The 27,906-nt window shown below is 42.0% G+C and overlaps 1 protein-coding gene across 1 annotated transcript; it reads left to right on the forward strand.

Moving 5' to 3' along the window:
• Positions 1 to 747: 747 nt before the first annotated feature.
• On the forward strand, positions 748 to 7,995 carry eci2 (enoyl-CoA delta isomerase 2). The gene is made up of 10 exons (XM_076971165.1): positions 748 to 932; positions 2,517 to 2,679; positions 2,900 to 2,998; positions 3,269 to 3,451; positions 3,664 to 3,733; positions 3,818 to 3,920; positions 4,018 to 4,138; positions 4,478 to 4,567; positions 5,835 to 5,978; positions 6,705 to 7,995. Exons 1-10 carry the CDS (start codon positions 877 to 879, stop codon positions 6,858 to 6,860), a joined length of 1,185 nt encoding a protein of 394 aa, XP_076827280.1. The 5' UTR covers positions 748 to 876; the 3' UTR covers positions 6,861 to 7,995.
• The last annotated feature ends 19,911 nt before the right edge of the window (positions 7,996 to 27,906 follow it).

Below are 27,906 nucleotides of genomic sequence, written 5' to 3' on the forward strand. Positions count from 1 at the left end.
ATTTCAAATACACAAATGACCAATGAAATAATCTAATAAGTGTTATTTCATTCAAACATTTAAATTAGGTAGATGAAATGCAAAGTGTGCTCTATGGTCTTTGCTGGAAACACGAAGGTCGAAGCAGTGACAGTTACCTAGGAGGGTTAGCACTGAATGAGCGGAGGGGTTCAGACCAGTGATACCCTACGAGAGGCTTGGACCCTTTCTACACCATCAGCATCCAAGAAGCAAAATGTGCTAACCTCTTCCACGTCATTTAGAGAAGCGGCAACACCAATCTCAACAACTGAGTCCCAGAACAGCTTCAGTGGGGAAAGAAGGTAGGGTTAGGGCATATTGTGCATATTGGATGTGGATACACACAAAATACAGGAAGAGTCTGGTACCAGAAAACATTCATCTTAATTAAGTGTTTTTAAATTATATTTTATAATAACACATTTTATTATTTTATTATATTCTATAATTATTTTATTATTATGTTCATATGTTGTTTTATTGGCAGTCTATTAAACATGACTGCTTTGAAATGTAGGCTTTATTACTTTAAACTCACATATTACTTCTGAATTATACACAAAAAGGGGCTTTTAATAATGATCTGGGGGTCAGGAATTACATTCAATAGGAATCAAAATAAATCCAGCGGAATCGTTCTTACTCTATTATCTCGACATGTTTAGGCTCAGGGACCAGTGGATGTTGTCCATATGAGACGCTATATCTCCCAATGTGTCATCACCAGGAAGAGGTGAATGATAAGAGTGAAGCCCACCTCACATTGTGAATACAACATAATGGGCAGTGCCTGAGCAGCGCTGCAGATAACAGATTCACAGAGAGTCGAATAATCTGGGGTGGTTTTGTGTTTGAATGGCAGCGAGGGGTGTGCAGGTCCTTTCGGCGTGGCGTCTGTTCACATCCGTCAGGTAGGTACACGAACACTGAGGATTTGAGGAGGTATTCCCTGATATTGTCAACCTGTCTAACTCTCATTCCCACAGTTGTAGTTAGCTGACACAGGGTATGCCGTCTGAACCCACTAGCTTTTAGCTAGCCAGTGTGTCTAACATTATTCTTATTCAGCTGGGTAAGACAATCAACAAATGATGTGTAACTACAGAAATAGCACATACACCACTTCTGCGTCCACATTTGCCTTTCCGAAAGTGCCACGTTAGATAGTTGGGAAGTTAGCTAGCCAACCTAGCTAGCTGTTAGCCTTGAACTTTACCCTACATCTCCAGGACTACCCGGCTAACCCGGCTAGCTGATTCATTGCTCTTAGGTATCTATTAAGTTAGCTGAAGCTAGCTAGCAAGAACGTTTGTTTTGCACAATTAATTTAGGTTATTTTTTCGTATTTATTGCCCAGCAACATTAGGCACAGTGTGTTGGCTAGCTAGTTGTTATTATTACTATCACGCATACTTTTATAGGTCTACATTAACATGTTGGCAAGTAATGTTTTGTATTCATTATGTAACACCATCCACATTTGTATCGCCATCACGGGTCACGTGTCACATTTACACTGATCAGCCGTAACATTAAAACCACCCGCTTAATGTCCAGTAGGATTCACTCCACCAAACGAGCTCTGATTAATGAAAATGCTGAAGTACAGTATCTGGCTCTGACTGGTTTCCCACGGATGCTTGACTGGATTTTGAAATTTGGAGCAAACACCCTGAGCGCCTTGTCATGTTATTCATGCCATTTTTGCAACATGGTAGAGGACTCAGCTAAAAGAGACCCCTGAAATTGTGGAATACCGTTACCATGAGGGAGTTTGCTGTAGTGATAGTTAGGTAGGTGAGATTACCAACTTAACGTCCACCTGAATAACAGGATACAAGGTTTCCCAGCAGAGCATTACCCAGAGCATCACACTTCCTCTTCCTATCCTCTTTGTCCGGTCTCTAACCAGTGCTGGGCATGTTCCTGCCCATCCACGTGATGTGGAACAAAACGAGTTTCATAAGACCGGTCACTGTCTTCCATCTCTGCACAGTCCAGTTCTGAGGCGTAGTTGACCATCACAGGTGCATTTGGTGGTGGACACATATCAGCAGTAACGCAGTCAGCAGTCTGATCTACAAGACACGTTAGCATTCATTCCCCACAAACCTCAATGAGCCTTAGGACTCGCTTGTCCACCGTTAGTTCTTTCAACCACTTTTCATACGTGCTAACCACTGCATACCGGGAACACCCCACAAGGCCTGTAGTTTTGAACAAGCTCTGACCCAGTTTTCTAGCCATTACAACTGACCTTTGTGAGAGTTGCGCAGATGCTTATACTTGCCTATTCTACCTGCTTTCAACACATCATGAACTTACTAATCACTTAATATATCCCACCCTTTGACAGGTGCCACTGTACCAAGATGATTAGTGATTCATGTCACCTTTCTGTGGTTTTAATGTTGTGGTTGGTCAGTGTATTATCCATAGCTGTTGTCTATCAAACATTTTTTTTATGATTATTTTGTGCTTGTACACATTTATAGAGCTTCTCAGGTGTGTAGGATCCCTTGTGTTCAGCTGCACACCACTGGTGCATTGATGGGGGCGTCAATCGAGGACTTTAATAATGCCAAGACTCAACTTGGCACACTAAAGAAGGATCCTGGCAATGAGGTCAAACTCAAGATTTATGCACTCTTCAAACAGGTGAGACCAGGCTGACCACTAGATCATTACAGCAACTAATGGCAAAGAGATTTATGTTTGACGACACGTTATATGCCAGCATGTCACTGACATATCTTGTGTAGAAAATAACAGGAATTAATATTCATTTTCTAAATATATGGTAATCGTTCAGAGTTTTTAAGCAGTCAGTCTCTTGATCTTCTCTGACCCATTTGCCCTCTTTTGTGTATGTGAGCAGGCCACACAGGGACCGTGTAACACTCCTAAACCAGGAATGTTGGATTTTGTGAACAAAGCAAAATGGGATGCTTGGAAGTCTCTGGGGTCTTTGTCACAGGTGAGCAGGGAAATCTTAAACAAACATGATGTTTTCCTTGAGAAAAAGTTAAAACAATACAATCGACAAACATTTAGGTTTTTGTGGTGTTTGGCACAGTTGTGACAAAGTCTTGCTTTATGCCCTGTATGTACAGACTGCTAAACATATGCATGTTTTGTAAATCAAACCTAATTTCTGCATGTTGAATAATCTGGGAAAGACTAGAATTAATCTTTTGGTCCATTGGTCTGATCCGATTGCCCTCCTTCACCTCCTTTGAGCTGGTAGGAGCAGGCCAGGGAGCAGTACGTCGATGTCATCAAGTCCCTGGTGACTGCAGAAGGACCGGCAGTGGCAGCATCGCCCACAGGAAGTGGAGAGGCTTTCCAGTCCTTGTTGGTCACCACGGAAGATGGCATCACCACCATCCGATTCAACAGACCAGAGAAGAAGAACGCCATCACCACGGTGGTACGATAAGGACTCTGACTTATTTTACCAGTGTTTGGCTTGCCGTTACAGAGCTTATCAAAAATAATAAATGAACCATTGAATCAGGTTTGATGGTGTACGGAAAATGCTAGTTTGGTGTCAGTCACGTTGTTTTGTCTTTTCATGCTTGTCATTATGTACATTACAGAAAAAAAAACATGTTTGACTAGTACATTTTTGCCACCTTTTAGATGTATAGTGAACTGATGGACGCACTACATCTTGCTGGAAAGGATGAATCTGTTATTACAGTCATGACGGGTAAAGCAAACAGAATTATTGTGAACCATGTTGGATCATCTATGTTCTAGGCAATTTATATTTTTTGTTATGCATTCTCTTTAGGCAGTGGTGACTTCTACTGCAGTGGTAATGACCTGAACAACTTCTCTGAAATCCCACCAGAGGGTTTTGAAAAGATGGCTAAGGATGGTGGAGAGTTGCTCAGGTACAGTTTTTTTTTCCTGATATGTTTCCACATATTTTTATGTTTCCACATTTAATTTTTATGTTGCTTGCAATTCTTGTCTTTCTCATATTTGCAGACAGTATGTGAAGACCTACATTGATTTCCCTAAGCCTCTGATCGCTGTGGTCAACGGTCCAGCTGTGGGAGTGTCCGTCACAGTGCTTGGCCTTTTTGATGTGGTCTACGCCACCGAAAGTGTATGTGACTTAATCCAACCACACGGTATCTCCTAACACTAACTGTCAATGTGATTTTACATCCAATCACACAGTGTACTTTCCTAATTAAAAACAAATAATACATCATTGTTCTAAACACTTTAGTAAACAGCTTTTCCTTTTTCATTGCTTTTCATCGTTGCCTTGATGCAGTACTCAATAAACGAAAGCTAGTAGAATGACCAGTTAACGTTAGCTAATCTGATTGTGCTTATGGAGCTTTGTTAGTTACTCTGTGTTAATCATGATAGTAAATTTAAAGGTAAATAAACCTTTGTCTGATTTAGTGCTCAGATGTTTCTTCTGGTCTGACCACAGGCGACATTCCACACCCCCTTTAGCCAGCTGGGGCAGTCAGCTGAGGGCTGCTCTTCTTACACCTTCCCTAAAATTATGGGGCCCGCAAAGGTACAGACGCACACGATCTGTTCATTAGAGGACTAATTGTATCATGCCATTATTGTATGTATGTATATAAATTGTTATGAAGTGGCGTTACCTCAGGGGACGGCTTGGGAACGCCAATAACTATATACAGTGCATCCGGAAAGTATTCAAACCGCTTCACTTTTTCCACATTTTATGTTGCAACCTTATTCCAAAATGGATTATATAAAAATGTTTCCCTCAAATTTCTACACACAATATCCCATAACCACCAAATGGAAAACATTTGAACTTTTCCCAAATGTATTAAAAATAATAATAAAAAATAATCACGTGTAAGTATTCACAGTCTATGCTCAGCACCTTTGGCAGCAAATACTCAAGTCTTTTTGAGTATGATGCTTCAAGATTGGCACACCTATATTTGGGTAGTTTCTCCAATTCTGTGCAGAACCTCTCAAGCTCCATCAGGTTGGATGGGCATTGTCGGCGCACAGATATTTACAGATTTCTCCAGAGATGTATTGAATTTCTCCAATCGAATTCAAATCTGGGGTCTGGCTGGGCCACTCAAGAACATTCACAGAGTTGTCCCGAAGCCACTCATTTGTCATCTTGGCTGTGTGCTTATGGTGGCTGTCTTATAGGAAGATGAACCTTCACCCCAGTCTGAAGTCTCAGTCCTTGCTGCAGTAAACAACCCCACAGCATGATGTTGCCTACCACCATGCTTTATCGTAGGGGTGGCATTGGCCATTTGATGAGTGATGCCTGATTTCCTCCAGACACGATGCTTGGCATTCAGGCCAAAGCGTTCGGTCCTTGTTTCATCAGACCAGAGAAGTCCTTCAGGTGCCTTTTGGCTTTTACTGAGAAGTGCCTTCCATCTGGCCACTCTGCCATACAGGTCTGATTGGTGAAGCGCTGCAGAAATGTTTATCCTTCCGGAAGGTTCTCCTGTCTTCACACAGCAATGCTGAAACTGTCAGAGTGACCCTTGGGTTCTAGGTCACCTCCCTGACTAAGGTCCTTCGACCACTCACATTGGCTGGGTAGACATAGGTTGTCTAGAGTTTTTGAGGAGCATCCTGGAGAGTTCCAATGAACTCATTTTCACCTGATATGAGCTCCATCAAGCATACACTTGTGGGATCAACGCTCTGTCAAGATGCAGCACTTCGCTGGCCTAGAGAGGCTCCAACGCCATACTAGTTCTTATCCCATGACGTTTGCCATTTTATAATACATAAATTATGTGAAATGTTTCTGCTTTGTCTGTTGTGCTCAGGCTAATGAAATGCTGCTGTTTAATAAGAAAGTGACTGCCACAGAGGCCTGTGAACTGGGACTAGTGACGGAAGTCTTCCCTGACACCAGCTTCCAGTCCGAGGTGTGGACCAGGCTTAAGGCATATGCCAAACTGCCCCGAAATGTAAGTGTGTTTTATCCTTACACCACCATGTTATGCATGTGAAAATGAATGCTTAATAGTATCCATGTACAATAGACATCCGTCCCATAACCAGTTTGTTTTGGCATTACTTCCCTCCAGTATTCTGGACTGGTGTATAGTATGTTCCTGGTTGTTGTAATCTTTTATTTGAATTTCAAAAATGGTATTATAATGTATATATGAAAATTAAAATAAAATCAAGGCACATGTGAACTCCTGCAGACTCTTTCTCCATCTGCATCAGTAGTGGTGGTCCAGATTTTGTCTCCTGTATACCACTAAATAGAAGGCAGATGCTCAAGGGGAATGTGAGTGGTCAGGCCAGAACAGGACAGTCATTTGTATTCAGTGAAAGACTGGGGGAAAGAAAAGAAAACAGTGGTCACATAACCCTGAACCTTGGCTTAACAGAATCCTGGTTATCAATCCACAACCCCATCAGATCACATTATTTGATTTGTCTTTGAAGCACACTTCAGCCAGTTTGCCAGGGGTTTTACCGTGCTGATACTGGTACAGATTACCAAGTGCATTAGAAAAGGAAACAACAGAAAGGTGTCTGCAGGGCCCTGAAAACGATTTTGTTGTTGATCCGTCATAATGTGCGACTTTTCATTCCAGTTTCTGTGAGCATCAATCGACTGTCCTTTTTGTTTTCTGCCGTGTCGCTCATACTGTTTCCTGTTCTGCTGTTCCCTCCCTCAGTCACTGGCCCTGTCAAAACAGCTGATCCGGAGCACAGAGATGGAGCGACTCCATGCTGTGAATGACGCCGAGGTGGAGAGGCTGATGGAGAGATGGCTTTCTGATGAGTGCATGCAGGCCGTTATGAGCTTCTTCCAGGCAAAGTCCAAACTGTGAAGACCCTGAGAAATATACACTGTCTGGTCAAAAAAAGGTCACACACTAATATTTAGTTAGACCACTTTTAACTTTGATTACTGCATGCATTTGCTGTGGCATTGTTTCCACAAGCTTCTGCAATGTCACAACATTTATTTCTGTCCAGAGTTGCATTCATACCCCCCCCCCCCCCCGATCTTGTATTGATGTGAGATCTGTCTGATATGTCTGTGGAAATTCTCTTATTTCACTATTGAATATATACCTGAGTTCTTCTGTTTTACTATGATTTAATTTCGCCAAATGTTTTAACTGATCGCAAAACATTTAAGATTTTTTCCCGGCCATATTCCTTAATTGTGTTTCTTAACTGTCCATCCATCTTTTAATAATACGTTCTTGATCCATTTCCAGTCCTTTCAGCAATCTCCTCAGATTTTTTCTCTGCTTGATGCATGCCAATAATCTGACCCTTCTGAAACAGATGAACATCTTTTCCACATCGATGTTTAACAAATGAGAAGCTACTCACTCCATCAGGGTTAGGGTTAAATCACATGTTGCCAGCTGAAACATAATCACCCATGCAGTAATTATCCGAAGGGAGGCTCTTGCCTATTTGCATAGTTAAATCCAGGTAGTGACCTTTTTTTTGGCTGGGCAGTGTATATAGTTTTCAGATAGAAGTGAACTAATGTGATATCAATAAGGTGAGACCACCAGTTTGGCCACAAAATCAAGCTTTGTTGATGAGGGCATTTTGTAATTCCACTAAAATGCATTCTATTATTATACTGCTTTCTTATACACAGTCTGTGCCTTACTGAAGGTCTCTGGGATTTTGTTTTTCCAGAAACTCAATTGTGCAGCAATGGTTTTCATAGAGGTAATGTACTGTAGGTGTAGAGAAGCATTAATGAAACATTTTTGTTTTGTTTTATTTTCAACCTATATGGCCTAGTAATTATTTGGTTGTTATTTGGTGATTATTTTGTGAAACTAGTGGATTACTGATGTTGCTGGTCATCCTAGATTCATGTTTCACATTAAGAACAATTCTAATGGGTTTTTCTCAAAAAAACTGAAAATGGACTAAAAATCAACAGCATTTTCAAACCATGACCTGTGATGAATAAACGTGCTTAAAGCCTGATCTGTTTGTCCTGTGTACTAGGTTTTGAAAGTAAGACATTTTTCAAAGATACCCAGAGGAGAATTAATGGGCTGAAATCTTTGAGTGGTGTATTTTGAGTACAGGGCCACCTTTAGGGCTTGTTGTTGCAAGCTGTGAACAGAAGGAATGAGCTAAGGTGTGCCGGTGAGTATCAGATGAGGAGCGTTAGCTACCTGTAAAATAGATAGCTAGTTTACCTGCAAAATAACTAGATAACTAATGTATGCCAGCCAGCAGACTAAACAAGCTGGCTTGACAAAAACAGGATTGAAAAGACTTGTGAAAGAGGTTACTACACTGATGATGCCAGTATAGCTTTAGTTTCAGGGTTCTATACACTAATTCTACACCCAGACAAAAGTCCCAGCACAGGAATGTCAATGTGGCATTGATTCCATGGAAGCTAAAAACACTGCACTGCCCTGTTGTGTATACGTGTGGGGCGTCTAGTGCTGAATGTGGATGTGACTTCTGTCAGTTACTTGTCTGTTCACATGGGACAATTCAAGGCAGCCACTGCTAGAACATTAACAGTACTCACCTGTGGGCATTTACCGTGCTGTGTACCTCTAGGATGTACTCCCGGTACACGTGTGACACTGGATTGAGGAATGTTAAATACCTGCACAACTTCACAAATGTAATGTTTGTCTGTCTGGAACGCAGTATCATACTTCACTTGAACTCTGATTTTTTACATCACCTTGATATGAGCATGCCAGCACTCACAGGATAACACCTCACAACTTATTCAAACGTGGGCGTCCCCAAGATAATGCCTCACAAATTATGCAGGTGTGGGTGTTCCCAAGATAACATCTCACAACTTATGCAGGTGTGGGCGTTCCCAAGATAACGCCTCACAAATTATGCAGGTGTGGGCGTTCCCAAGCCGTCCCGTGAGGTCTCCTCTAGTCAACTGAGTTTTTATTGTCATTTCAACCATTTATATTAAAGTGCACGAGTGCAAACGTGCAACAACGCAAAACAAATACATTAAATACCAGGGAGGAGAGACGAGTGCAGATTTGACCAGTTTCAGTTGCAGTGGAGTTAGTGCAAGTGAAATAAGTGCAGTAAACTGTACTGACCAGTGATGGTATACGGTCTCTGGTACTGACCCACCACACCCCTGTGCTCAGTGTAATGGTGTTGGAGGTGTAGTTACCAATCCTGACTGTCTGAGGTCTCCCAGTCAGAGAGTCCAGGATCCAGTTGCAGAGGAAGGTGTTCAAACCCAGTAGATTCAGCTTTCCACTCAGGTGCTGAGAGATCATGGTGTTGAAAGCTGAGCTGAAATCTATGAACAGTACTCGAGCATAGATCTTGTCCAGGTGGGTTAATGCTAGGTTCAGTGTGGGGGCTATAGCGTCGTTTGATGAGCGAAACCTCACTTCATAATCAATTTACTGCTATGGCACATCAATGCCATTTATTACAAGAATAAATAATATAGTTTTATCATGGCATAATTATGATATAATAATATCATGGCAAAAATTGTTGAAGGTCCTTCAACAAGACATATTTTTTATAATTTGTCTCAATTTTTTTGTGCATTTGTGCATTCAGCATGATTTGAAGTGACCAGCAGGTGGCAGGCTATACCACACAAAGGGTGCCTTGTACAATTGCCTCCAGAACATGCGTCTAAATACTGTTTTCTATCACTATAAAAACTTTAATAGTCCATAGTGTGTGTTTCTCATTTACAGTTTAGGTTATACCCAGATTACTCTCCTTATCTCAATATAGCCTTAAGACCTTAATGGGAAGAAAAAAACAAATAACCCTGACACAATCCTCCAGAGACAGAACAGTAATAGGATAACTACAATGATGAGAATCATAAATAAAATAAAAACTTCAAGCAGACTCACAACTGTCATTTGTTAAGGGAATACATTTAAATCAATAAAGGAAATTCATGTTGAACAAAAAAAAAAAACAACCAAAAACACAAGTAAAAAATAAACAACAGAGCAGTCACAACATTGGGCAAAATCAAAACTATATTAAAGGAAATGAAACTAAAGTACAATGTTATGCATATAGAATGCAAGCAAAAGTTACCACAGTGCAGATAATCATATTGCAAAATCAACAAATTAACAATAAAATGGCATTGCAAGAAATGTAACTGCAATAAATTAATAAATATAGAACATATGGATCTACAGGAAGAAGACATGAATTCATAAATCAGGATAAACTTAACTTAATATTAATATGGTGAGGCACTGAGTCCCATGGTTATGGAGCAGTACGATGATCTGTTGCCCACAGTGGACTCTCTCAGGGGAAGACCCACCAGACTCTGCTGGAGCGCCTGTGTGTTTCATCGTAAAGGTGAGCACTGCACAAGTCACATTTGCATTGCGTATCTCATGTGATAGTTTGCCTAACCTCTACCTGACCCACAGCACAAGACTATTCCTCATTTTAATAAGAAAAGAGATACTCACGCAAAAGCTTTGGAGAGCCTTATCTTTTAGCACAGCACAGCTGCAGGATTGTGTGTATAGACCTGGATTTGTCTGTGTCAGGGATCAGTGACTAACATGGGAACAAGTGACCTGTGATCAGGGCAGATTTCAATGGTGTGGGAAAGGTAATGTAGCATAGCAAGATTTTTAAGAAATGGTTAGCTGGGAAATGTACTTACTTAATCATTCCCTGTTAGGTGGTAACATTTAAAATGTAGCATCAGACCAAAGGTTTAGTATGTATTCAACACCCGGATGAAAGTACAAATGCATGAGCTCATCAACATGTAAGCTGCTGTCAGGTGAAGTGATTTGCATCAAGTGTCAATGTGGTGGTTTTATAGGTGTCAAAACATTTCAGGGAAGTAAGCTATAGGCTTTATCTGTCAGCTGAGCCCTCTGCCGACAGTGTACTGTCCACATTCAGAGCGCTTGTAACCAAATGTTGGCATTTGGTCAGTCATAAAGAGAGACTGCAGTGGGTGGTCGGGGGGGACTCCCTTTCTTGCTCTTTACTGGATTTGCATGCCGAGTTGAAGTTGTACACGTGGACACTGTCTCTAAGGACAAGTCAAGATGTATGAGAACTAGCAAAAATGAGAGGAAGCTTGGAATCTGTGGCAATAATGTGCCTTCTTTAACGTTATAGCACACTGTGCATGAAAGTGAGGGTATGGTCTGTTCGTTACATATTGGTATCACAAAATCTTTGTTTGGTCCATAGGTAGAACATTAGTTGTTGAGGAATTGCCAAAATAACACCAGCTGCCCCAGGAATACCTCAAAGCTTACCAAGAACACTCAAATTCCTATCTTCCTAGACACTCTGGTGTAGTTACTCAAAATAATTTATTGTCCCAGTCCAGATTTCTTAGTTGCTTCATTTCCTAAATGGGTATTTAAAACATGTGTCTACAAAGATTTCAAAGCGATTCAACCAAAACGTTTCAGGTACAGAGACAAGCAAAAACGTCCATAAAATATCTAGTGGAGCAAAGACGTAACTTCGGTGACCACCCATTTGAGAAAGAAGCATCCCCAGTGTAGAATGTGACAGCTGATGGATTCTTGGTGAGATTTGCTATTTTCCCAGCTGAAACCATGCTGGGCATGCAGCCCTGTGCTCGTAAAGCTCCGAGCGTTCCATGTGAACACCATGCTCCTCGCGCTCCTCAGCTCTGTGTGAGATCTCTGGAAACCCACACCTGCACTTCCTCCGCACGCTGGACACAGGGCAGTTAAAAACCTGACACACCGCTGATGAATGAGTCTGTCCAACATCCAGCTTGCTTAGTCTAGAGTTACTAGCAGCCATGGATTTACGGCGCATCATTGTCTGTTAAGAAGAATGGATTGAGTCCGATTGAGATATATAGTGCAGATATGGAAATAATATTGTAAAGCTCCCATGGTGAAGATCTACAAGTCAAAGCCAAAGGAGAAGAATGTTATTTCTATTTCCATCAGTGCCCCAGTATAACTGTGAAAGCCCTCTACGTTGAACAAAGCTTACCAAGATGTCAGCTTCCCAATTTAAAAAACGCATGTTTCCTGTTAATACTAATGTAGTCATGTTGAGGGCCAGTGTGAGCCATATATCTTTATTTAGGGAAAGTTGACAAGGGTTGTATCTATCAGGCAAGCTAACGGTGACTAGCAAAACCTTGTGGAGCCTCGTAAAAAAAGGAGGCACTACGCCTGCTGGCCTCCACCTGGAGCTACGACCTCTCCTGTCCCTCCTGCTGGACTGCATCCTCCACCTGCCTGTTGCCTTGACTACACAGGCTAAAATAAATGTTCACGACAAATCGAAGGAACAGCGGATGCCTTCTGTAAACATGGGAGTTGGGATCGTAGCTGGGTTAACTATGGGGCTGTGTTTTCTCTCATGCGATGGAGGTTTTACATCTGGACTGGATTAAACGGCCAACTGGAGTTAAACAGCAGGACTTAAAATCCAATCATGTAACTTGTGAATGAAAAAAATAAATAATTGAAAGAACGGCAAAACCTAGTCGACAAGATGACCATATAGGAAACGAGACAGAGTGGAATAAGGACATGGAGTTTTCGCTGTGCCTAGTGAGACATTGGAGAGTGCTGTGTCAGTGTGAGTCTCTGGCCTGTCCAGACAAGAATGATGTGGCCCTGGAGACATCCTCTGTCTGACCCCTGTCTGTGTGCTCAGCCTGTGACTCTTGAGTTAAGGCTGGCTGGAGCTATGATGGTGCTCTCGGGGCAACCATGACAACGAGGGGGAAGCGGGGTGGGAACCAAGGGTGATACAAGGGGCCAGGGGGAGGTGCCCCACTCTCTGAGCCCCGCCCCATGCAGCAGGAGGGAAAGGGTTAAAGTTTCACACTGCACTCAGGGCATCCTGCAAGTATGGACTGCTAATGTCTAACTGTTTCTGCCACTCTTTTTTGAAGGTCATAGTTTTAATTTGTTCTCTATTTGTGAATTTGCAAAATACTCACCGATCATGTCAAAGTCAAAATCAAAGTAAAAAAAATTATGTAGCGTGTTTTACAACACATGTTGTCACAAAGCAGCTTTACAATTGTATGGGTCCATATTTTGTAACTGAAACACATTTTGAGAGCAATACGTTTTGGATCCTACAAATATATATTTTAGTGTTTTTGTCTAGTGTTTTGTGATTGACCTAAAAGAAAGTGTACTCTCAGCTACAGCTAAAAACTTCTACAGGTAAATTCTTCTACACTGCAAGAATTCAGAGGACTCTGAGAGATGGCAAAGTATATTGCATAAAACATATGGCAAAGTATATTGCATTAAAAAGATTTGAAATGAGAGTTCAGAGTTACTTGGCCATGTGTTTATCTGCACAAATGTTTGCAATACTCCTTGAGAATCAAATGTTTGCACAAGGATAAGACCTTGTGAGGACCACCTTGTGACCTTGTGAGGACCACCTTGTGACCTTGTGTACAAATATTTTTCTTTTTTTCTTTCTTTTTTTTCTATAACAGAAATTGCTATTTTCATATAGCATTAACCGAAATTACCCAAATGATGTCACTGAGGTCAAGGTTAGGGTTAGGTATACATTTAGCATGAATTAGCTACAGTAATCATTATGCCTGCAGAAGATCCCCACAACAATAGTAAACAAAACCACACGTGTGTGTGTGTGTGTGTGTGTGTGTGTGTGTGTGTGTGTGTGTGTGTGTGTGTGTGTGTGTGTGTATCAGTATCAGTGCATGTAATGTTCAGTTCAGGCTGTCAGGCTGTTAAATATATATAATCTATGGCTTATATATATATATATATATATATATATATATATATATATATATATATATATATATATATATATATATATATATTCAATGTTTTCAGATTCATTCATGGGTTTGTCAACGGTATATGTTGTGATTATATATTTAAAAGTTAACAATAAGTATATGAGATAATGCTTTTGCTGTTGAATTTTTCAGGCTTTTCTGCCCTGTCAACAGGAGGACCCACCCTTGGACTCGGTAGAGCAGGGAAGTGGGCATGAGTTCCAGTAAACATCCCTCCTCACCCTCTGGCCTTCTCCCCAGTACATTTCATTCTTGTACATTTTAGCCTACTTCTCAAACCTGCCATGACCCATTATAAAGCTCAGTCTGCGTACCAGCAGGACAGGGTCCAGAGGGGGGGGGGGGGGGGGGGGGGGGGTCGTTCCACTCTAGTGACTCCATAAATCTGTATAAGCTTACCTCTAAACGTGCTGTGACTGAGAAATCATTTTAAGATCTTAAATCAGTCTATAACATTTGTCCATTTGTCCAGTTCTGATTCAGGAACCAGAAATAAAAACATATCAGTACAAAATTTGTGTCTTTTTCAGAATAGGAAATAGATTTATTTTGTTCTCTTGTTGAAACGGGAATGCTAAACTGGTGGAATTTGACGGTTTTGCGTCTCCTTAGTTAAATGGGTTAATAGAGGCACTGGGAATTGTTGCCAACAATTGTTGCCCGCTAGGGGCAAGTTTTAAGAGACAATCTGGAATGTAAATTGTTGGCACAGATGCTATAAATATTACCATCTGTGTTAGTGAGGTTGTGTGATTAACATTAATGTATGCATGACTTTGCTACCTCTTTAAAAAAAAATACAGGGAAAGATAAATCATTCTTCTTTTTGTATTAGGGGTTAGTGGTTGGAATAGTGTGGTGGGTATAGTGTAGTGGGCATAGTGTAGTAGGCATAATGTAGTAGGCATAGTGTAGTAGGCATAGTGTAGTGGGTATAGTGTAGTAGGCATAGTGTAGTAGGCATAGTGTAGTGGGTATAGTGTAGTAGGCACAGTGTAGTAGGCATAGTGTATTGGGTATAGTGTAGTAGGCATAGTGTAGTAGGCATAGTGTAGTGGGTACAGTGTAGTAGGCATAGTGTATTGATTATAGTGTAGTAGGCATAGTGTAGTAGGCATAGTGTAGTGGGTAACAATGCTGCTTTTCCTGTAGGCAACAGATGGGTCTTTGGAAAGACTCCTAACACTACACTGGCCATGATATGTAACATGATTGACAATTGTGAATCTCTGAATAAGTGTAAAAATGTGAAGGTATTATACATGTAGCCCTTGTAATGCTGACAAGTTTGTGCATGCTCAGTTCAAGCCAGCCAGTGAATCAGCCATTGATGGAGGTTGCCATGTTTTCCACAGGAAGCAGTCTGAGGCTACTCGCTGGGTGGTTGAGTAAAGTCCCAGTGTAGTCGGGAGGGCATGTGTGAGTGTTCGGGTTATTGACTCATTTACGGCACTGCAGGTGTAGAACACAAACGCTGTGCTTTCTGACAAATCTTACTACGGGAATCATTAAAGCAGCAAGCGGCCCTAGCCTCTGCATTTTACACACACACACACACACACACACACACACACCCGCCCACCACCATCTTTCATGTTGCCGCCTGTGTTGTCGTAGGTCTGTCTGTTTATAGAGTGGGACTTTGTGGGGTGAAGAGATTGAAAGCCACAGAAAGGCTCAGCTGTGAGGTTTCATATCACTTTTCCTTGTTTGATCTGCGCCCTCATCAAAGGCTCAGGAGTGTGTCTGTGTGCTGTTGTGGTTTGGTACAGGAACATTAAAATGCTGGGGGAAGGTTAGATGGGCGACTTCAAACATGTTATTGGATGGCGTCATGCAGACATCTTCAAATGCAGTGATGCACAAAATGATTCAAAGAGAAGGAAATTCATCTTGACATCACGCCAAGACTTACTACATTTCACAGCAATTCAACAATGAAAGATCTTTCAATAAGCAATTTATTGTCTAAGATGTTTGCAACTACACCCTTACTCTGAGTTGGACACCTCAGCATCTTCAAGACCAGATGTATGCTGACAATAGCCCAGTAATGTTGGGGGAAAACCCCCATGACTCCCAGTCATAAATGTAAGCGCATCGGTGTTCACATGCTCTTATAGCTAAGGCTCCAGCTCAGGTTTCCTGACAGTAATACTCCAGTGTGCTTCTTTTAAGCCAAATTTGATATTATAAAATGAATGATGGTTACACTGAGCTTGCAAAACAGCAGGAGGTATAGCCACTGAATTACACATTGGGTTCATGTGTACTTCTACCATATGTCCTATGTGTGCACACTTACACATATATTATGCTTTCATGTTGGTGTAATTTATAGCTGTGGTATCTGCCGCATGTGGTTGATGAGGGAATGTGACCGTTTGCAGCAGCAACTGGGTGCCCTGCGTGTCCGCGTGTCATATTTCCACGGCAATAGCAGTAGATGTGGACGGAGGAAGTCTGTCGGCTGCGTGATGTTCCCCACAGCACATGTCCAGAGTAGTAAATCAAAGAACTCCAGGCATTATTCAGTTCATCCTCCCTTACTTTATACTCTGGGATCATGAAATAGCATAATCTCGTGTGTAATCTCAGATACTACCGCCGTAGTGGTGTGTGTGTGTGTGTGTGTGTGTGTGTGTGTGTGTGTGTGTGTGTGTGTGTGTGTGTGTGTGTGTGTGTGTGTGTGTGTGTTTGTGTGTGTGTATTTGTTTGTTTGTGTGCTGGTTTACTTGTCTGTGTAGTGTATGTGTAGTGAGGTTGTAGTGAACATCAGACCATGGTCAGGAACATTGACATGGAGCTCTGGAGTCATGGTGGTGAATGCTTTCAGAGTGACAGTGCTGGTGTCACTCCTAGTCCTGCATGGATGTGGCCAACACGGACTGAGGTGAACTTGATACTAAATCACTTCTGCAGATACTTCAGCTTCATTGGCTGTGAGCCTGAACTGGAGTCTGCCTATCCTGTTTTCTGGTCACTGGTCAAGGACTTCAGGCCCCTCAGAGAGCACCATTCACTTTTACATTAGGCTTCATCTGTGCATGACAAATGATTCTAGCCTGCATATCCTGAGTCTGCTGGTTCGGGCCACCACTGGCTGAACTGTTCACAGACTCCTGTTTCCTCAGGTCTGTGAGAGATCTTTCTCCTGACACTAGCTGAGCAGAGAGAGAAACCCTGGCAGCCTTCCAATCATATGGCAATCCTATGACAAGACTCCCTCAAGAGGCAGTCATGACCAGGCAGGGATGGAAACGATAGATGACCATGCCGTCCTCACACCTTCAGGTCTGCTGACATCAGCCAGATTACGAAAAAAGGACCAAGAAAGAACAAGCTAAAATTCCAAAAGAGTTCTGTTTAAGATCTGTTTAATTCACAAGGACTCATGCTTGAAGAACAAGCCTGTTTTTAGGTGTGTGTGCGTATGTAAGTATGTATCACTACCAATCTGCACCAGACAAGTCTAAAGTCGCAATCTCTGAAAGAATGATTACTATTTTATAAAGACTAATAAAACGTAGGTCATGAAGATGATTAACTGTCTCTTGAAGTGCTCTGGTTCTCCGCTGGGAGGATGTGTTGATAAAATACAAACCACAAAACAATATGTGAAAGCACTACACGTCTGTGACTGCCTGAACCAGTAGACCCAGTTACTGGACAGGGCCTGTCAGAAGATATATATGTAGACCACTAAAAGCCAGTCATGTGTGATATCACACAGTGTGGTCATGGCCTGGTGGTAGGGAACTGGTCATGTGACCGGAGGGTCGTGGGTTCGATTCCCAGACCTAAGGCCATGACTGAGGTGCCCTTGAGCAAGGCACCTAACCCCAACTGCTCCCCGGGCGCCGGGTTAGGGCTGCCCACCGCTCTGGACACATGTGCACCACAGCCCCCTAGTCATCACTGGTGTGTGTGTGTGTGTGTTAACTGCACAGATGGGTAAAAAGCGGAGGACAAATTTTGATTGCAGTGTAAAAAAATCACAATCGACAAAATATGGCACATTTACATTTAATCACAGGTCAGAAGAATGGACTGATAAAGTACCAGGTCAGTGAATCTAGAAGAGGGATCTGCAGCTCTATGGTCCTGGACACACCTGCGACTTTACATGCGGAGCCATAACTCCTGACAGACGGTTCAGTTAATCACTTGAGAACTGATTATTTCCTGACACAAATTAATAATCAGTGTCAATTCAAAATATATTGTTCATGCTTGTTGCCTCATGTCGTGATTGCCAACTAGCAAATTACATTTACATGTGATAAAGGTAACATAGCATGGGTATCTGATGGAGAAAAGGAACCTGGGAAATGTGAAATGTCAATAGTGGAACAGTTTTACAGCTCCCAGAGAGCTTAAACAACCAAAAACCTAAAGTGGGAGCAGTTGTAACACATCAGGTGGCAGAAGCGTTCTGTCTGCATTGAGTCACGGCTGTCTAGAACTTAGCTTAAAAACGTACTTTCTTCAATCCAGAGTTAAAAAACAAACAAACAAATAAACATAATATGACATTGTAGAAAGGTTCATGATCTCCACAAATGGCTAAAGGAGACCTGCAGCGCTTTTCTCCACACTCACAACGCCTCACGGCACTACAGCTCTGATTCCTTATGGGATCTGAAATTACATTAGATTGCTGTGGCATGACAACACCGACCTCTCAACATGCTACATATTAGTCAGAACAGACAGTAGTTGTTTATCTTAGATTAATGTCCATAGCCCAAGAATACACAACTTCAATCAAAACAGAGGTGCAGTCCTTTAAGTCTAGGGAGGTTGAAAGGGATGGCCTGTGAAAGTGGACAGGTATGAGTGATACTACCACACCTACAGTTCATTATCTTGGCCCTGGTTCCAGAACCCATCGGGTGAGTCATTGATCAGGATCAATGAGAGGCTTTGAACTGCCAGGCAGAGTAAGCGATGACCTATCTCTCCAAAGAGATACACCGAGCTGCGTTCTGAGGGAGACAAGTGAGAGACAGAGAGAAGAGAACAGTGTCAGTGACGCTATGTGATCTGAGATGTGCGTCAGTGTGCCAACTCAGTTACATTAAGTCCTTCACCACAGCAAAAAAGAATTAAGACAGATAAAAAGAGAAGAATGTTTACAAAATACAGAAGAGTGCAGGAAGAAATACCAAAGTTGTTGAAACCACCGAGATCACGGAACTGAAAAATGAGGCAACCAGTCCAAGAGGAATGAGAGACAGCTAGGAAAACCTCACACTGAGAGATCAAAACATAGTGTATTAATAGCCAACAGCAGGTGGAGTGCCACTTTCTAAATAATTTTTATTTTTTTTAAAAGGATTAAAAAAATAATCGACCCACAAATTTGGTAAATTTGTTTTAAATAATCCGGAGCTGTGAAATGTAATACTACAAGCTGAACGAAAAAAAAAAAAATTTTAAACGGATTTTGCTCCATTTGAGTTGCGCTTTCACATTGGGGTCACATGTATGTGACAGTGCCCTAGAGATCTGGACTGTTTTGATAGTGCAGTACACTTAATATATTCATTAGAGACTCATCTGTTTCGGTGTGTGAAATTGAGCCATTTCATGCACATTTCCTCTGGCTATAACATATAAAGCTCATTAAACACGTGAATAAAGAAAATGTAAAATGTAAAATAATAATGTAAACCTTAATGATGCATCCTAATCTCGGTTACCTCCATAATCTCCAGAAGCGAACAGGAAATGAGGATGTTTTACTGAACATGGAGGCCACAGAGATGTGATGAAAATGGCAGTTAGTGCTTTGCATGAAACAGTGCATGAATGACAGCTATGGAAGATGAAAAGGGGCACCGGGAGAGAACAAAGCCCTGGAGTCCTGGCACGAGTGGTGTCCTGTCGACGGACTGCGCAGCGTTTGATCAGGGCTGCTAGCAGGCCTTTCAGGTGTCACAGGTGAGTCATAGCCTGTCAGGAGGCTGGAGAGCGAGGAGGGGTTCCATCGCTGGGTTGTTCTCCATCATCTTTCTCTTCTGTTCATCTCTTTCATCCCTCTCCTGCTCTGAGATCGCAGACGGCCGCTCAACGGCTCTAATGTGGCTGCAAATTGAAGGGTCCCTGTTTGGGAGGGTCCTGTGGAGAGAGTTGTGAGACACAAATGGACAGAGGACATATCGAAACACACATGGACAGAGGCCATATCAAACACAGATAGAGGACATCAAACTAGACACGTGGAGGGCAGCTGAGACGTTGTTTACAATTCAGGTCATTTTCGGAGGGTGTTAAAGCATGTCGAACAGAAGAAGGTTTCAGTGGTTTTGAGATATTAGTCTGTTTCCTTTTCTGTTTCCTTTGTTTAAACACACTTGTCATCTGGTTTGAACTTTTGTAACAGAAAATCATATATCACTCATGAACCACAATGCATTAGATATAACAGAAGCTCAGTAGTGATATCTAAACATGCCCATTTATCTGCACTCTGGGAGAATTATTTGCGTTTGTGTGAACTTCCCCTTGCATGTGCATATGGTTTCAATTTGTCTCAGTGTGTATTTTCTTTTGCTTTGTTTTGCTGAATCACAGGGAGTGATTGGAAAGAAAGTTCCTTGTCAGGGTGGGTTTTGTGAATCCATTTCCAAAGAAAGGCGCCGGATAGCACGCTAGAGAGCAAACAGTGGAATCTCTACAGTATCTCTGTATGTCTCTCTCTCTCTCTCTCTCTCTCTCTCTCTCACTTTTTCTGTTTTTTTCTCTCTTCACCTCTCACTCTCAATTTCTTGTTCATTTTAACTCTGGGTGCTTTCTGAAAAGCAATCTTACTCAAAGGTCACTTGAAGGTGACACGGCACTTACAAAACACTACCTGCCAGTAAAAGATGACCTCAGCATGACCCTGGACTTGGGAAACCCAGAAAGAGGTATTTTTTTCGCTGAGGGAAATGCAACTATAATAAATATTACGACAACCGAAAGTGCACTGTATTGTATTTGTCATATCAAGAACACGATGTTTCACAGTGGAATGAACCTCAAATGCGTAAAGTGGCAGACAGTGGTTTTGCATTGCAATGCACCCTGAGTCCAGGCACAGAGCAGTGCCTATGGGAACGAGCTCTATATTTGGTCATAGTCACACAAGGCACAGAATTGCAGTGACAGAGTATTTCCAGAGGAAGTTGCATCATCGGCTAGCAAACCCATTGTGTTGTCAATGCTATTTATGAATAATTCTGACTGAGGATATGATATCATGACATAAGTCATATACATACAGGAAAAAAACAAACAATCCAGTAAACATAGGGGTAAGGCAAAGTGTACAAAAGCAAGCTTACTGTAAGGGATTACTAAGGAAGTGAATTCAGATCACAGAAATAGACGGGAAAACAGTGATTTATTCATGAGTTGCTCTTGGGAGAAATGATTGTTCTTCCTGTTCATATTAGACCACAAGGATGTTTTGGTTAACACAAGCAAAAGTGGGCACACATGACAGTTTTGTCAAGACAAAAACCCACACAGCCCCTGAAAGACACGCAGAGTAATGAGTGAATGCTCCCTTACAACCACTTCAGGAAATGAAGGCTAGGTCACTTTGATATCTTCTCTCGTTTTTCACACCAAATGAACAAAAGTTAAAAAAACTGAGAAGAATAAGAAGAAAATATGTGTTCTCTGCCTGCATCACTGGCCAAATCTTTTGTTCACCTCATACTTGCAGTCCTGCCAAAACAAGCCGAGGGGAATCTCTGCTAGCACTCAGTGCACCTCTCGTCATCCTCACACACCGGTCCAGTTAAAACCACGAGAGAGAGAGAGAGAAAGGATGAAAAGTCAGACGTGGGTTTATAAGGATTAGAACAGTGCGAACGGGGTGAACCCCTCTGATCTAAACACACCGTGTGTGTCAGCACCTCCATTCAACTGCTGCTCCTCTTATTGGTCCCTTTAATCTCAGTATTTCGGCTCCTGACTCACAAGCCCACAAAACTGCTCCGTTAATTAGAGTCCTGATTCACACACACTCACTGTCGGCGAGGCCATGGTGTCGTGAATCAGTGAACGAGTGATTCAGTTCGGCCTGTTGCACTGTCACACGTCTGTGCTCACAGACGTGCTTCCATCTGGCCAGGCAGAAGTCCAGATGTTGTCCTTCAAGGAGAGAGGGTGGAGCTGGGAGTCGGCGGGGCAGCTCGTGGTTGGATTGGTGTTCTCCAGGCTTCTCCACTCTCCTGCTGCGGTGGGAAAGCTTGAGAGGAGGACGTTTGTGACCTTCATGATCAGTGATCTGGGAAATTAATAGTGGGAGTCAGATGTGATGCACAACATAGCTTCTGCATCGAAATGATTTGAATCACAGCACTCATGAGCAACGACACACACTTTCCCATTCAGAGCACATCAGAGTCAGTTTCATTAGCAGGGCACATTGGTCCTTAAGGAGTATGCGTGTATGCATGTGTGTGTGTGTGTGTGTGTGTGTGTGTGTGTGTGTGTGTGTGTGTGTGTGTGAGGGGGGGGGGTGGTTGGTGTGTGGGTTTGTGTGTGTGGGGGGAGAGGGTGTGGGTCAGTGTGTGGGTGTGGGTTGGTGTATGGGTGTGCAGGTGGGTGTGTGGCTGTGGGTAGGTGTGTGTGTGTGTGTGTGTAGGTGTGGGTTGCTGTGAGGGTGAGAGTAGGTGTGTGTGTGTTTGTGTGTGTTGGTGGGTGTGTGATTGTGTGTAGGTGTGTGTGTGGGTATGTGTGTGATTGTGGGTGGGTGTGTGTGTGGTTATGTGTAGGTGTGTGGGTGCGGGTATGTGTAGGTGTGTGATTGCGGGTCGGTGTGTGTGGGTATGAGTAGGTGTGTGGGTGTGTGTGGGTGTAGGTGGGTGTGTGGTTGTGGGTGTGTGTGTGTGTGTGTGTGGGTATGTGTTTGTGGGTTGGTGTGTGTGTGGGTATGTGTAGGTGTATGGGTGTGGGTGTGGGTGGGTGTGTGATTGTAGGTGTGTGTCTGTGTGTGGGTATGTGATTGTGGGTCGGTGTGTGTGGGTATGTGTGGGTGTGTGTTTGTGGCTTGGCCTTTCACAGGACCCTTAGTTTTTTAAGCTTGTGAAACCCCCCTTTTCCTGGCATTGACCTGGTTAAAGAATGTCTGGCACCTGGCACAATGAATAAACCTCTACACCATAACATGCCCTAAATGCCATAAGAGATATCTAATATTCTTCTCACTTACAGCATATCTGCACCAGTAAAGATGAGAATTTTCAAAATGTGACTGTTCCATCTCGTTACTGGCCCCATGACTCCTATAGTGTAATTTAAACACCTACAATGTTGAATAATATACATTGTACTAGTTACATATTTACTGAGCCCTAATTTTATACTGCAGATGTCCTGACGAAGGGATTCGGCCCAGAATACTGTGTCCTACATCAGTATATGTCATCTATTACATGGTTCTTATGCATAAATAACCATGAAACATTAATTAAGTTAAACCTTAATAAATGCATTCTACTTGGGCGAAACTTGTCTAAATTAATGTCAGTGGGCATGAGACCGATTCAACCCTGACGTACACTGAAAAACACATGCATTTCAAAGATGTTTTGGGTAGTAAGTATATGGTGTCCTTGATCAAATGGGTCAAGGTAGGCTTGAAAGAGCAAACAACTGTGTATCGTCTCTTCGATAAATATAAACTTGGTCAAAACTGTGCATCTCAGCCTTTAAAAGTACATTCATATTTTCAAACTTTGCCTAAAAGTGATCACATCAGAATATGAACTCCAGCGTTGCCATGATCCCATTCAGTCCTGCATAAACAGGTCGATCAGAATATTAGTTAATAGTGGGTGTATGTAATCATGTGCTAGGTTAGCACTGTACTGACCTCTAATGCTACCAGCACCAGAACCAAGCTTTCCATAGGAAGGAACATGTTTCGTATATCATTCAGTCTTCAGTTAAGCCCCTGGTGTACCTCAGTGGCTCATCATTTTACCAAATGAAAAAAGTGATGGAGATAATAATTAAAGAAACCCTTGATCCAACATGACCAAAACCCAAACCGGCAGAGATGCATTATCACGTGAGCTCCTGGTGGAGCACACAACTGTGGCAATGACATCACAATGAGACCCTTAGGACAAAAACGTCTATCTGCACAACAACAGCCGAAAGGAAAATCACCTGGGCCCTTTGGGTAAGCCTCCCAAAACTTGGAAGTGCTTAGAGTTGATCTTTTCAACCTCCCAGAGTTGTAAAACGCGAAAAGGCTCAAAAACTGGGTTTTCTGTGACAGCAGCCGTAAGGGATGTAAACAGTTTGCTGTCAGCTTGAAGTTTTTAATGTGCTGGACAGCAGGGGAGGGAGAGTGCAGGAGAGACAGGGAGGGAGAGGGAACCTGCTTCACGGGACAGATCTACTCGTTTGTTCTCAGTCTCCTGCAACTCTTCCTTGGGGCGATGAAAAATGCATCTTCTCTTTGTCTCCTCTGTTTGTTATTTTAAAAGGGTTCCAGTGCTGACCTTGGCATGACGGAGAGAAACAGTGTAAATATGAATGTCGTAGTATGCTTGTCCCGTTCTCTGTAATGTTTCCCTTGGTGTGAAGACGTGGGTGGGAAATTCTCTGTCGATGGCCCCACATTACCCACAGTCCTCCCTGAGTCAGTCAGCTCTAGTGCTGCAGGGCTAAAGTAGCTTTCACCCAATAAAACATCAGCTTTTTAGACCTTAACCATAATCTTAAACAAAATCTCATAGGTAATATACAAAGGTATAATGCATGCTGATTCTGCCAGAAAAGAAGATTCAAAATGAACACAGTCGGCTTTGAGTTTGTCCTGTGTCAGGGGGTGCCCTTCTCCACTGACATGCTGAAATGTCATTACCCGAATAATGCCAGTGAGAATAATGAATTCCACTACTATTAAAAATAATTTATTTATTGTAGGTCCTGTTACTATCATTGCTTCAGCCATCACTTTAACTGTGCAAAACGACCGACTCTTATTCTGAAAAACCAGATCATGCTATATTGCCCTCAACACATCGATCATTGCCTCGCTGCCCTGACACCCTGGTGCTGGAGAGGCCCATTACCGGTCCTCACAGTCACGGCCGTCACCGTCTCCCTCAAGCCGGTGTGTGTTGGGTGTTTATGGTAAGCGGGCGGTGTGTATTGCGTTTGCTTTACTGAACGGACAAAGGAGAAAAACATGCCTTGTAGGTATGAACTGTTGTAGGTATGAACTGGAGACCTGCATCTCTAACAGCACTAATAAAAACTCTGCAGTGTCTGTAGAACATCAACATTTGGTGTCTCCAGCAGCCATTCTCAGTGTACGTTTTCACGTTTTTACTCCCTCGGAGTGTTCTAAACGTTTCAGCACACTCCAACCCTGTGTGCTTAAGAGCAGAATAGGGAGTGATATTAAGCAGCAGAAGCTCATTAACTCACTGGGGTTGAACGCATCCTGGTTGTTCTTTTTAAACTGTTACTTCTTGGGATTCATCTGATTTTTTGGTCATTTGCTTTCTGACCAGAGCCCGAGAAGAATGAGAGCATTCACAGAGTGCCATGTTGCCATGGACACACACAAGGTGATGACCTTAGCAGAGTTTACTCCGTACAGACTGACCAATAGCGGTTGCTCTCTCAGTCCACCAAACGTATGGATGGATTTTGCGACATCTGCGAGTGATTTATTGTTGTGAGAACTGAAACTGACCAAGCTTACACACTTCACCTTCACCTCAGCTAAGCCATGTGGCCAACATGACAGGCCTAAGTCAACCAGAGACTTAAAGAGAAACCTCACTGATAATGTTAATATGTTCTTATGCTTTACTCTTAAATATAGACACTTCCAGATGTACTCTTCCTCCGAGATCAAACTTGAGAACAGTGTCCTCATTAAATGCAGCTGCGTGAATGCTGACATTTCTCAGTGAGTAATTCCTGCCCCTGCTCTACAAAACAGTGCAGCAGCTGACAGCCTCGGTGAAAAAGCCAGGACACCCACTAATAAGAAGCCGCATTTTATTTATATTTCAGAAGGATACCATGTCCAGTTATGGAAACCGGGAAACTTCCTGTGCTGCCTGTTCAAATTCAAGATGCCAATATTGAATTAGACGCAGCCTAACTTTTGAGGATGTGATGTGCTCTGAAGGAAAGGAGTTAGGCTCCATCGTCCATCGTCCATCAGTCCCTTTTCGTTTATCAAATTTTTTACACATCTTTATTTGCAGTGCTTCTCTATGCTGCCCTAAGCATTCTTTTACCAGAGACTAGCATACAGCAGTATCAACACAGTGCTCAACACATAAACACACACCGGGCAGAGTTAGTGAAGCTCCTTCAAACTCCAAAAACGGCACTGTATAAATATTCTGTGGTATACATGTGTTTGTGTTGAATGTTTGAATTTGTGTTGAGTTTGTGCAGATACAGACTAAAATAATCACATGGGATATCTGAACACTTCTATAAGGCTTCTCCTGCTCCGGTCTGCCTGACAACATCCCTTAAATCAGCATGGTACAGTCAAGTAGACCGCCCCAAAACAAACAAACAAACAAACAAACAAACAAATAAATAAATGGAAGAGTCCCATAGGCCACTATAGCTGTACACTCTGTAGAAGCACAAGGGTTTCACTTGTGATGTGTTTGGAGTCAGCAGAGCCAAGGGACTATAGCCATAGGGCAGGAGGAGAGGAGGTGATCCAGAACTCAAGGGAAAGACCACAGAATGAGGGAAGACAAAGTGTTTGTGTGTGTGTGTGTGTGTGTGTGTGTGAGAGAGAGAGAGAGAGAGAGAGAGAGAGAGAGAGAGAGAGAGAGAGAGAGAGAGAGAGAGAGAGAGAGAGAGAGAGAAATTTCTCTTGTGGTATGTGAATGATAGACACAGTTCTATGTATAGGTCTATTCTGTTTGATAGTGTAATGACAAGATGTCACTGTTTCACTATGAGACATTGCCACATTTTAATAATAAAAAGACAATTCATGAGCATAATTTAGTGAAGTATCATGTAAAATATATTTTGGTATATTATTTTCAGTGAAAAAATTAGACAACAAAGTCAATGTAATGAACTAAATTTACCACAAGAGGGAGTAAGCATCTACTAGTAATATATAGTTCACTAAGGGTATTGCCTATTTTTATTTAGATTTTATTATTGGATGAAGTCCTTGTGAAAACACCAGATAAATGATTAAAACATAAGTTTAAATAAAATAAAGTGTAATAGATCATTTTACTATTTTTCAAGCTTAGGTTTAAATTACATAGGTGAACTGAGATCAAACGTGGATTCATTTGTTTAAGTGCTGGTTTTAAGTATCAGTGATAGAAGTGCGCTGAGACATTTATTTAATATACTAAGAAATTCAGTACAGGGTGCCTCATCAGTGATAAATGAATCAGAATTGGTTCTTTTTGAGGTGAGTTATTCTTTATCAAAGTCTGGAAAAATGATTTATTAGTGAGAGTGCACATAACAGATCTCCCACGGTGCCTCCTGTGAACACACTGACCACATGCACACAAACTGACTAACTTGCGGACACAGACTCATTCAAGCCACATGTAAGGTCTTTGATGATGTCACAGCCAGCGTCCATCTTTGGCCAATTAGGAAGTGAGCCTTTTGGGTATTTCCTAGAGATTTTGCGCAAAGCATGATGTGCGTAGTCTGTTTAAATATGCATAAGTGTGTGTATATGTTTGTGTCATGCAGTGATTCTTTTCACAATAAAAGGAATTCAAGAACTTAATATGGCTTAATAAATGATCAAATATATACATATACGATGCAATACAGCTTTCCAGAATTGACCAATATATATTATGAATTTCACAGCTTTTTTGACATTCTGCATTTGTAACTGAAGGAAATGTATTTAAACTCTCTGGAGCTTTAAAACACAATAGTCTTTACCATACTTTCTACGCAACACAACACTACATTATGTCTTTCAGAGAACTATGAAATTCTGTAAACACAAAGCCTTTTCAACCAGTTTACCAGTTTACTAAAGTTTATTATAAATGAATGAATACAAAAAGCCTTTTATGACC

The sequence above is a fragment of the Brachyhypopomus gauderio genome, chromosome 13 (genome assembly GCF_052324685.1).
Source record: "Brachyhypopomus gauderio isolate BG-103 chromosome 13, BGAUD_0.2, whole genome shotgun sequence".
In the NCBI taxonomy this organism is placed as follows: Eukaryota; Metazoa; Chordata; class Actinopteri; order Gymnotiformes; family Hypopomidae; genus Brachyhypopomus; species Brachyhypopomus gauderio.